The 12,839-nt window shown below is 44.5% G+C and overlaps 1 protein-coding gene across 3 annotated transcripts in view; it reads right to left on the reverse strand.

Moving 5' to 3' along the window:
- SEL1L (SEL1L adaptor subunit of SYVN1 ubiquitin ligase) overlaps positions 1-12,839 on the reverse strand; it is a 524,285-nt gene that overhangs the window by 228,269 nt on the left and 283,177 nt on the right. For 2 of the 3 annotated variants that reach the window (XM_069637930.1, XM_069637928.1), the window contains exons 16-17: positions 10,405-10,553; positions 9,637-9,802 (exon numbers count right to left, since the gene is read on the reverse strand). In XM_069637930.1, coding sequence (XP_069494031.1) covers positions 9,637-9,802; positions 10,405-10,553 — 315 coding nt within the window. Of the gene's footprint in view, positions 1-9,635; positions 9,803-10,404; positions 10,554-12,839 lie in introns of all 3 variants that reach the window. The other variant, XM_069637929.1, reaches the window with a different exon arrangement.

Genomic DNA, 12,839 nt, shown 5'->3' on the forward strand with positions numbered 1-12,839 from the left:
TACCCTGGTCCACAAGACCGGGGGTACTAATAACATTATTTTCGGTTCCAAAACGCTGCTGCGTTTTGTAACAGAAAAAAAAAGAAAAAGTGAAAGGATATGGCCGCCGGGAAAGGGAAACTGAGTCCGTTTTCCCTTTCCATGGCAGCCATTAGGAGCGGACACACTGGGAACAGAAGTGTTCCTAGTGCGTCCGCTCCCAAAAAGGAGAAATATGAAGGTAGGTGGGGTTGGGAGGTCGGGCAGGGGATTGTGTGCAGGGGAGGGGGGGATAAATAAACAAACCTTACCTTAATCTCTGGCGGGGGACGAGGGCAGCCTCCAGCCGTGTGGAGGCTCGGAGCGGGGAAAGCCCAGCTTCGCGCCTCCTCATTGGCTGAGGGGCTGCAACGCCCCCCCAGCAGGGAACAAAGAAGTGTAATCCTGGCCGAGGGATTCCCGGCCAGGTAAAGCCCCGGCGAGGGCCGATACGAATGTGCGTTTTTCTGGTTGACCCTCACCGGGTACTACTAATGCACTAAAAAAAAGCTGTACTCCTGGTGAGGCCTGAACTAAATTCCAGCTGCCACCAGCCCACTCCACAATGCCATTGCAGCATGATCTGATCAGCTTAGGGCAAACAAGGCATGCTTAAAAAGCCCTCCTGGCATAAGACCCATGTGACTTACCAAAAGACAACATGCTAACTAGCAAATGGCTTATACCGCTATAGAATCCAGAAATTTTGGTTTTGTCAAAGCTTGGTTTTAACAGGGTTTCAGGTGCGTTCAGATATACGAAATGGGATATACCTTAACATGCAAGACAAACATACAGAAAAAACTCAGTAAGCACAGGGCTTGCCGCGGAGGTGTATGGGTGCGCGTGTGTGTAATCCCTTGGTTGCACATTTTGAATCCTGCTAGCACTGGCATAGGGCTTTCTTTATTTTAACCTCAATAAAACAATTGCTATAATGTGGAGTAATATAAACAATGGGGATCTGTTGGGGACTGTTTATAATGGGAACACAATCTAGCAGTGTTAGGGAGAATTCTCATAAATGGATGATTTCTCTTACCTAATGAGTCCCTCAGCAGCTTTGCTGGATTTCTAGGGTTTATTTTTTTCACCTGGTAAGAGTGAGCCTTTTTCCCCACTCTTACATGTGTTTTGCTGTGTGTATTTGTTTTACCATATATGTGTTCTTGGGCTCTGGAGCCTCACCTACTCCATGAGCATCATTGTATGTGTGTTACACAGCACCTTCAGTGCAGTGACACAGGGTTGTCTTTTGGACTTCCCACTGACCCCATTTTTCTGGGACTGACTACTGTCTCCCAGAAACATGTAAAGTGGTCATTAATTTTATGTAGTCTCTTTAAACCACAGACCCAGTACACCCCATCTTACATGGAGTATTGGAAAGGGTTAATTTGTATCCCTTTTTGTCCGTTTCTCTTGGAGCACTGTTTCGCTCCCTTTACATCAAGACTTGACTGGTGGCAGTGGTAACTACCCTATTCTTCGTACTGCGATTATCTTATATAGACGTGGTATTGTTTTAGGCAATTATATTAGCCTCGAACATAAACCCGCTTGACCAAATATATTTTATTTCGGCTGTGGCTGGGTTTATTCGCCATTTCTTTTTGTTAAAGTCTTTCTCGTGTTTTACTCTGCGCGCCAAACCAGGTTTGGTCCCTTTGTTTGTTGTCTTTTCGCCCTCCTTAAGGCGCCTGAAAGTCTGGGTAGGCAGGATGTGAAGGGGGGGGGGCGGGTCTTAGGACACCTGCCATGGGTTCCCTTGGTAACCCAAGTCACACTCCTGTTTGTTTGGCTGGGTGACTGTCCTTGCCAGGACAGCCACCCTGCTGTGTGATTGACAGCCAGTCTGTATGAATGGGGGAAAACTGCATAAAAAGCAGGTCTCTGGGACTGGAAAGGCAGAGCCGCCACTGGAATGAAAGAACCAACGAGGAGCTGACAGGAGAGGACCCCTACAATGACTGAACCGCACGGTGAAGCCCTGCTGCAGGTCCGAATCTTCAGAATCCGACGACAGAAGATTCTCCAGGAAACTTCTTCACTTGAGCTGGTGGGCCCAAACTTCAAGCCAGGACCCCTCCTCTGGTCGAATTCGCTGTACAGAGCTACAGTGAGCCGGATAGCCAGGAAGGTCGGACCCTGCTTGGGTTTTAGGGAGCGCACCTTTTATTCGTTGCTTTGCTCTGCTCCTGGTTTCTTCCCTGGGTAGTGCAGGACCCTCCAGTCTTCCTACTTCTTGTCAGTCCGACAGTCGCTTCAGGAACCGTGAGCCTGCAGGACCTGCCAGGAACGTCCGCCTCAACTACAGCTTCCTCTCCGTTTTAAGGTACTCTGCAAATCCGGTTGTTAGTTTCGTTCAGCCGCGGTGAAAGTGTTTGAAATCTTTCTCCAATCCAAGGGATTGTCCTTCTCTTCTTTGAACTAGCTTTTCTACCAACTAACCTCGTCCGGAATCCGTGGCAAGAACTTTACCGCGAAATACCCTGAACTGTGTGATCTTGACCAAAAGACTTTTGACCCATTGACTTTGGCCCCAAGCCTTTTCTACCTGATTCTATCACTGTAGTTCCTCTTGCTCAATTGCCCTGAGTGCTTGCCTGTTGACGTGGTTCAATTTCTATTAATTTTGTTTTTCCCTTCCTTTTAAATTGCTGGAGTGCCATTTTGCTTCCACTTCATTTTGTGAGCTTAACTTGTCTGGAACTCATTAGGAGTGGTGTCGTGTATTAAGAGTGATTTTAAAACTGCTTATAATAGTGTAATGTTATACAACTGAAGAGTGAAATAAATGTATATTCTTTTACTTGAAAACCTTGAGTCCGTGTTTGCCTGAATCATAGTAATTGCTGTCCTTTGTGTAACTATTTGATACTGCTCACTTACTCTCGAGATAAGTCTGGCTGCTCAGCCATCGCTACCACTTTAACTGTATAGTACAGGCTTGTACCAAAGGTGAATTTGTACTGTCACTTGTAGTCTTAATTGTGTGTGGTGTTTCCAAAGGGTACTGCATATAATTCTGCCTAACAAGCAGCAGAAACAGTAAAAGGCTTACCCTGCCATTCCATGATGAAAGAAAGGCAGGCCTTGCTCTACTTAGTGATAAGCTGGCAGCACATTTCTTGGTTGAAACATGGAGAATAATGCTGCTGAGATGTTGCAACTGGCAGCGCTGGGCAATATCAGAACCCGGATTGTTCTGTGAGACAATAGTATTTTACATATAAAGTAACTTCTGAATAAGCACATTTTGATGGCCAATAAAAACTACAAATGTTGACAAACTATCCCCCAGTTTTTTCATCTACCACCACTCTTATTTAAAAGAATGTATCAAAAATAAGCAGAAACTGCTTTGGTTCCTTGGTATTGTCTCATTACCATTTTGCTGTCTTATACAATACTGAAGTTTAATTTTCCGGTTATAAAAACAGGACTGCAAGTAGCAGATTTACAGGGGAATGGGGACCGAACTGCTGAGATGGGTGGAGTATCCAACACTTGCCACCTGACAATCCGAAACCTATAAAGTGAGGACTGAAGCACAACAAGTATTGCTAGCTGGATCCATTATATGTTAGACCTCTCCATCAGCATTTTAGTTTTGCTTTGCCCCTGAACATGGTGCCACGAAGCCTCAAATGCAGAGTACAATTGGTTAAAAAGCAGGCACTGCACTGTTGTCGGGTAACTACCCATCAATATCCAATGGCTCTGCCCGAGGGATGTGAAGACAGACAGACAGACAGACAGACACACACACACCTCCCCCCCACCCCCCCCCCCCCCCCCCCAACTCATTTGCTCTCACTTTCAAGCGTATAATCTCTCCATGCGGCCCATTTCTGTCGTCACTATCTGCACTATCCTGAACACAATCACTGTAATTAAAGCTGGATGCACCTGTTTCAGTCAGCAAAACTCCAGAAGCGAATAATTCTGCATGTTAGCCCAAGCCCCTTAACTGTATCCTGCTACTTGTAGGATGCAGTGGCACATTTAATGTACTCATTCCTGAGCATTGTTGTATGGGCAGTGATTCCGTTCAGGACTAGCTATCCAATCGCTCTCAGCGGCCTCGAAAACAGTGGTTGTGCATATTACGCGATTCCCATCCACACCCCTGAAGTCAGTCTCAGCATCCCTCGCTCTCCTCCCTCTCCCTGACTGGATGCCCCTCGCCCAGTCAGGGTGAGGGAGACATTAATCCAGCGTCACAAAAAGATATCAAACTCATTGTCTAAATCTCCCCCTGCCCTAAGCAGCCATCCCACGCATGTCTGGATTCTCCCATCTACCTCAGCACCGCTGAATAGTGGACTGTGCAACAATATGACCTACATTTATAACCCGATAATGTAATGTCGAGGTTTCTCCCTTCATCCATAAACCACTCATTCTTCTGCCTTTTAGGCTAATTATTGATATATGTAAGCAGAACCCTCTGATATTTTATGACGCTGATCGCAGCAGACATAAATCAGCACTCTGTACAACATACTGTGCGTGCACTGCATCCACTGAAACCTGTGCAGTGCCATCAGATATAGAAAAGCGGTGCTGTTGCCTTGTCCTATGTTCATTACAATGGATGTTCCCTTCCCCAGGGACAGGAGGACCGTTTTTACTTTCAGTGAGAGGGACTTTACTTGGTGCGAGTTTGCACAATTGGGATCTATGTACTTCGTCTCCTTCACCAGTGCACAAATTCCTTCCTACAGTGCATGCTGGCAGGCTCTGCCGGTAGCAAACGCTCTCTGCCAGTTCAAATTTACAATACAAAATACATTACAAGGTAGGTAACATACCTGAAATCCTGCAGTAAAGATTTTTTAAAGCTTCAACCAAGTCAAAAAATGTTTTATTAACATCAACACATGGCGCTGCCGTGTTGGAAATAAAAATGGCTGACAAATTCGCCACACAACACAAATCAGCCAAAAAGTGCGAAAAGAGGTGTGGTTAGGGGGAAAATGGGTGGGAATGCTAGATTTCACTTAGCAATGGGCGTTAAATGGGTGGGACACAGTCAAACTACATAAATCCATCCTCAAAATCATCTGCATTGAAAAGCATTACAAATCTATATTCAAAGCCCCTAATTCAAGCTCTTATTAATGACAATAGTTTTGGCTTTAAAGGTATCACTTTCTGCGCCACCTAATAGCCAAAACTAAAAAGGGTTGTAGTGGCCGCAGATATATACTGAAGACCCTCCAACCACAAAAACAAGTCAGCTCCTGGAAAACCGAGGGGGGACACGTTCTGTTTTATGCTGATCATGTTTTGGCATTCTGGACGATTATTGGGCGAGTAAGCAGTCTTCACTCTCCTGTTGTACTCACTAGTTTTGGGGGCACTGGTCAGATCCCAAGTCTACCGGTGCAAGGTGAATATTTGCCCCATTTCTTTTTTTTCATTTTGTGACTGAAGCCACCTGTTACAGGGGCACTGTGTCCATTTTCGTTTTGTCGGGCCACATTTCGAATACATTTTTGATTTGCCCAGGACAAGGTGGTGGCAGTGAAATGTGTTGTACAACTTTTTCTGGCACATTGTCATGCACTTTCCTTTTTTACTGTGAGAATGCCATTTTCTGTACCATATATGCGAAATGTCTGCTCCTTGCATTTAAAGACGCACCCTTTGTCCAGCTTACTTTTTGGCTTTCCTCCTGCCATCCCAGGATGTAAACTTTCAAACAGGTGTATTCCCCTTCAGGGAGCACAGCTTTGGGCTCCTGGTCAGTGCTTTGTATGACTGGAACAGGATTAAACTGATTGGGGGCTGTTCAGTCAAATTCCAATCCTCGAAATAAGCACCCCCCAGGAAGATTACAATTGTCAGGGGCACAGAATAATGCGGTTGATCCTGCTGCAGATGTATTGACTGAAGTAGGTGCCTGGTTTGGGTCCAGCTAAGCAGAGTTTTCGATTTCTGATGCACATGTGGTTCCAGACGAGGTTCAGCAGGACGAGCCACATCATCTTGCACAATGACAACAGTAATTTCCCACAATGAGGAGGACCCCTCCCCCCGTCAATCATACACCCCCTCTTCCCTTCCCGGGCTCTGCAGGAGAAGTGAAGCAGAGAAGAAACCTGGTTGGATGTCAGAAGGCTCTGTTCCTGGTTGTCATAGATAACAGGCTCCAGACATGCTCCTTTTCAGGATGGAGAGCAGCTGCTGCAGTCGACAAGGTTCCTGAGCCACAACGCGATTATCTGCCGAGCCCAAGCTCTCCCCTTTCACTTTATCCTTGAACATGGTATTCTTCCCAGTATCCTAAGGTAAAGTGACCCTAGATGGGTCAAATATGCCTTAGAAAAGGATTCAGCGCTCTGAACCAACTATAGTGTGATTTGAAGGAGTAGAAATCCGGTGTAACAAAACATCACACATGATCAATGTCACACAGCTCCTACCCAGTCAGAAACTGAAAATCTACGGGCTTCATTACGAGTTCGGCAGTAGCGTAAACATTTGGCAGTAATTCAGTTTCGGTCCCTTTTTTGGTGGCAACTAATTACAGCCAATTTTACCATACTGCCAAATTCTGAGATTGGCGATCACGTGCAGGATTCACCTCCAGCCTCTACTTTATCTACAAACCTCAACAGATTCACGGCATTGGAAATCCCACCAAGGTTGAATGCGATAAAATCCCCATGAACGCCAAAAAAGGAGATTAACACTGCCTTACCACCACGCCATTCATACTCCAACAGTAAAAACTTGGGACTTCATGCCAGGAACTCTAATCTAGTTTGGTGGTTTTTAGGGAGAATTCTCAAAAATGTGCCAATTCCCTCCACCTTAGAGATCCCCAGGAACTTTGCTGGATTTTGACGACTTGATTTTTTTTAACCTGGAGTGAGTGCAACCCTTTTTTCACACTCTCTCATGTGTTTTTGTGTGAATTTTACCTCTGTTTATTTTGGTTATGGAGTCTAAAAAACTCCAAAGACATCATCTTTTACAATTGTGTCACACAGCACCTTCAGTGCAGTGGCACAGGGCAGTCATTTAGATTTCCCAAGGTTTAAACACCTTCTGTGGGATAAACTACTGTTTCCCAGAACAGAAAAGTGAAATTTACTGTTCTTAGCATTGTACTTGCTAGACCCAGCCTCCAGCACTCTATTTTATAATAGAGTGCTGGAGGGGTTACTTTGTATCCCCTGTGTCTAAATGCTCATGTAACATCTTTTATGTTACCCTTTCCTCAATTGACCAGCTGGTGGCAGTGGTTTCATTTTGAACTACCAAGGTTTGCATTTACCGCGACTGTTTGCAGACCCGGTAATATTAACCGCAGGACCCATCTTTTTCAAAATGGCGTCCAACCATCCTTGTTAAAATGGTGCCTGGTCTTTTTCGCCAGGTCTTTGTGGAAAGGTCCTTCTAGAGTTTTTCTCTGCCTGCCAAACCAGGTTTGGTCTCTTTGTTCATTCGCCTTTGGCGGGCTTCAGGAGTGAAACCTGCCTTTGGCTCCAGAGTGTCTGGGGTAGGCAGGAAGTGAGGGAGGTGCCCAAAACTCCCTGTGCTTAGTCTCCTAGGAGACCCAAATGCACTCTGTGGCGATTGGCTGGCTGACTGTCCGGTAAGGACAGCCACCCTGCTGGGTGAGTGACAGCTAGGCTGGAATGAATGGGAGAGAACTGAATAAAAGATGGGTCTCTTGGCTTGGAAGGCAGAGTCGACCAATGGACGAAAGAACCGAAGAAGAGCTTGAAGAGGACGGCTGCTGCAACTCCTGGACCGTTGGTTTTCCCGGTGAAGCCCTGCTGCAGGTCCGAATCGCCAAGTTCGCATCAACAGAGAAGCCCTGCAAAGACGACTCCCCCCCCCCTTTGAGTTGGTGGGACCAATCAACTCCCAAGTAAGCCACCTGGACACCCATCTCGGAGCTGGTTGAATTAACTCAGAGTTGCTGCAGGAAATCATAGAGCCAGGGAGTGGGACACCAGATTGTGTGTGTTGCTTGTAAGCTGGCCTAAAGCTTTTTGGAAGATCCTCCGGACTCCCACGAAGCAGGACTGACCAAGCCTGACCCCCCCTCTGTTGAGTGCCGACCTCAAATGTGAGGAAAGTCCACCTTAACAACCAGGAACCGTGCTGCAAAACAGCCACTGAAAGTAAAGTTTGCCGGTTGCTAGCTTTGACGGTGCCAGTGCAGTGCAGGAGTCCCCAGACGCCCTCCCTCTTGCCCCCATGACTGAGGCCCAGGAACACTGAGATCTGAAGAGCTACACAGGAACAGAAGTCTTCAGCTGCATCTTTTCTTCTTTGCCAAGGTACTGTAAAGCAAGTCTAAGAGAACTAACCTCTTACTGTGGAAGTGCTTGTAACTTTTGCAACTCACAGGTCTAATCAGCTAGTGACATTACATTCGTTTCAACTTTTTCTCAAAGACTAATAAGAACTTGTGCAAAGACTTTGCCATTTACTTACCTGAAGTGCTGCATCCTATACAAAGACTTTGGCCTATTGACTTTGGCTTAGCCTATTGAATTGAATGACTCTTCTAAGTACTATCTGAAAGTAATTGCCCCGCTTATGAAGATATGTAAATTCTTGTGTTCTAATAACCTTTGCCTTTTACTTACTATTTAAGAATATTCTGAATGCCATCAGTAAGATATTAATGTTCCCAGCACTCGCGTTACTGAAGTCACCTGTGGGTGTAGGTTGTGTCTGTGGGCCATCCCAAAAGGGGTCTTGTCTGATTCAGAAATTCAGAGTGTACAGTATTGAAGTATATTTGTGTGGTACTACTTTATTGCTCCCTTCTGAAGGCTTTATAACGGACTGATAAATTATTAATTGTTTATGCAAGAAACCTCGAGTGTAAGAGTTTATTTGAATACCTGTAACTGTGAATCTTTGTGTAACTTCACTACAGCTCACATTTCCCCTCTTGAGATAAGCCTGGCTGCTCAACACGCTACCAAAACTGTGTAGTACAAGCTTATACCAAAGGTTGGGTTGCCTATAACTGTAGTCATAGTTGTTTGTAGTGTTCCCAGAGGGTACTGCATACAAACTTTGCCTTACAGTGGTAACGTCCATGCAATTCTTGCCAAACTCGTAATAAGGCCCTATGTCTTTAAGCTCATCTCCTAAACTGACCCTGAATGTTTTATTCCAACTGCTATCCCCAACTCCAAATCAACTGCAGCAGAGTTGAAGAATGTATAAATTGCATTTAACCATATACCTGTCAAGTTGGAAATCCACTGCTCATACTCCATATAAAGACTGCACGTGTCAGACATTGACCACGTTTTGATTTCCTCCTAATTAAGTACAAAATAGGCCAAATTTACTTTGCTCTTTTGGATGTATTTTAACATGAAAATGATGCTACCAGATGTGGGCCTTATGGCAATCAAGCGTTTCTTGCATTCATGTCTAGAGCAACAACAACAAAAAAACTTCAAGATTTTAAAGTCACAATTCAATCATCAGTGATACAGGCAGACATGCTCGTTATTTAAAATATTCCAATATCACGTAGGAAAAGGGAGCCTCATTTACCAATTGTTGATTCTGAACACTGAGCAATTCCCCCCCCCCCTCCTTACACATGCTAAATCAGTGCCTTACTCTGATCAAGGATGAATGCTGCATTGCTCTGTGCCACCTCGTAGCCTTGCTCTGCCAATAGGAGATACTGCACGACTGCAGAGTTGGCGTTGCCTTCCTTGTAATTGTTGTAGGCCATCATGAGCCTTTCAGACCAACGGCCTCTCTCACAAACGTTCTTGAATAGCTGCGGAAAACAAAAGCACAAGAGAATGCCTTCAATTTTCAATGTTAATATTTCACATTTTCACTGAAAATCAACAGTTATTAATGATTTCCTAAATTATTCATAAAATCCCCCAAAAGTATATTTAATGCACAGACCCCTTTGAGACATAGATGCAATTCAGTTCTTTGTTAAAAAGTTTATTCCCTAAAAGTGCTTTTGATCTAGTTTTGTTGTTTAATAGCACTGCACAAAAACGTTGTTACAATTACCCAATTTAAACAAACTCGTTTAAAAGTCTCAGGAAGGTAAAAAGGAAGAGTATGCCCCATCCAACTTTAAATCAGAGACCTGCAGGTTGTCTTTCCTGTGAATGCACACATTCTTGTCATGAGCTTGTCAATAATATATCTTATCAGGAAAGCATAGTAGTGTCACAAAAATACTACCAATATTAAAGTGTGGGTATTGGGAAATTCCTACTCAAGAGCAATGACTATGTAAATGAGAATTGTCCCGAGCCAAGTTGCAAACCAAAGCAATGGCTGACATGGAGATTCCAGACGTGTGTAGCAGACATTGTGTTCGAGCTATGTAAAGGTTCCCAAAAGAAGATCACTTACCTCCACTGCTGTGTGGCAGGACCTCATGACCCCAGTGCCCGTGGCATGCATCTGTGCCAGATTGTAGAAAGCCAGAATGTGGCCGCCTTGAGAAGCTAGGTTAAAGTACTTCAAAGCTTGCTTGTAGTCCCTCTTTACACCAACACCATCTACAAGAGGGACAAATCCTGTCTGAGTTGCTCCAAATTTAAAAGGAAACATGTAATGGCAAAGTCAATAGTTTGGGCTTTTGCATTTGCTTTTACTTGTGTAGCTATGAATCTGTTCTTGCTCCATAAAGAAGTGGCCCAGCTGAAGGACCAATTATCACAGGACTATTATTAGCACAGCTGCTACACAGCCTGCTACGAGGGCACCGGAACCCTCCTGTGGGCAGTTTATCATCCTCTGCAAAGGCATTGCCGTTGCAGAGAGGATTCTTAATGGACAGATAGAGTTTGGAGATAATGGGGGACTGGTACCTATGGAGATGTCAGCACTACGGCAGTACTATGACATGGACATGAGGCTGCACCTTGCATATGATGGTGGCACATGAACATGCGACGACAGCTGGGGATTATATGATCTATACATTGGCATAAGATGGCACTGCAGGGGTAGCTGATGCAGAGTCGGGCATTTGATCTCAGCACCTGGCGGATGTCAGGCTGTAATTTGCAAATGCAGAGTATACCAGACATGTGGCTGGAAATAACTGGATGCTATTTAGGTCCTGCTGGTAGCATAGAGGAGTCTGGTTAGGCTGACACCATTTACTATCAGTTCCTACTTCAGTCTCCACAGGCCAGCTGGTGCCCTACAAATATACCAACGTGACCTTAACTCTGTACATTAGAACATTTTAATAACTGTGGACTAATTGTATATTTGTGTCCAACTGAGAGTCAAAGCTTGTTGCTCGTTCCACGGTACTCACTTTTACATACTGCACCTGAAAAATTAACATCAGTAGAAATGTATTGGCTACTAGTCTTGGGAGGATAGCTCAGGGGCACCATTTTCGTCTTGGAAGCAAGATGTCACGGAGCAACACAGGTTCGATACCGGATCCGCGCTTAGAAACCTCTGGGTATTAAGCGCGTTATAAATAACCTATCATATCATATGGATATTGATTGTATGTAGTATGCCTGTCACTTCCAAAATGTTCAATCGTACAATCAGGTGTGCTTTGGTTATTGCTAGGTTGGCCATTGCTAATGCATCAAATATTTTCGATTTTATTGTAGATAATTTCTTAGGCCTTGTTTTTATTACTGAGATTTGGTTTAGAGGGGATTGTGAATTTAAATCCATAATATAGTACCTACGATTTTCGCTCTTACATGGATCACTCATCATGACCACTAAAGTGGTGGTATTGCCCCAAATGTAAACAAACTTTTTCAAAGTTAACGATCTTGCATTGCGATAAGATGTCAGATTGTAGGTTAGTTAAATATGGTATTATATATGAAGGCTCTTCCATGTTATTGCCCACTTGGCCCCATCGAAAGTGTTTCTGGACGGCCTGGATTCATTTCTGTGCTTCAGTGCCTTACACTTTAAAAGTGACATATTATTTCGGGACGTGGCCCTCTAGATGGAACACTATGATCCTCCTGGGGCTAATCACCTCAAATAGAGGTTTGATTTGTATGAATTTAACTGCCTTCCTCGTGTACCAACTCATGTAAAGGGTACTGCTTCTGTCAAGTATGTTTGAGGAACCTTATGACAAAACTAGCCAAGTCTTAGTCTGACCACTTCATCATGCTATTGAACTTTGTTCATTCACAGCCGTCTAGGACGACCTGAGCCCAGAACCCAACTCGCTCGATTGAGAAAAGAACACATTACCATGGCAGTAATGTCAAGAGGAACTCAAAATGGCAGTCAGTTCTGATGCCTCCTGTACAGATGAAGGGGATTTGTTCTACAGGCTTTCCACCAGGTGTGCAATGACATCACTCCTTTGACAAGCCTGGAAGGGAAATGCCTTCCTCTCCAGGGTTCAACTCTGCAACATAGGGCTAAAAAGATTGATGAAAAACATGCCCCTCAATCTAACTTGCATTTCTCCACTTTTAAATAAACCCATTGCTAGTCCGAGTAATTACTGTCCAGTGTCTGGCCTCCATTGGCTCTAAAAAAAAAATACTTGCGTGAATGGTTAGAGCCGAATCCGACAGTTTGAAGAATCAAATTCTCTGTCGGACGATTGTCAATCTGAATGCCGTCCCAAGCATGGGATTGGAATGCATTGCTCATTGCATAGGATGATATTCGTGCTAATAATAATGGACATTTGAATGCATTGGCAATGCTGGATTTGCCCGCGCCGGATCTAGCCCACTCTCTCTCGACTCTTTCAACCTTTGTCTCGCCCCCTTCTACGTCTCCTGGTGAAAGTTGCACTGTCACGTGCGAGTCTGCTAAACCCACTCAGTCAT

This window comes from Ambystoma mexicanum, chromosome 14 (assembly GCF_040938575.1).
Source record: "Ambystoma mexicanum isolate Mex_15411 chromosome 14, UKY_AmexF1_1, whole genome shotgun sequence".
NCBI classification, from domain to species: domain Eukaryota; kingdom Metazoa; phylum Chordata; class Amphibia; order Caudata; family Ambystomatidae; genus Ambystoma; species Ambystoma mexicanum.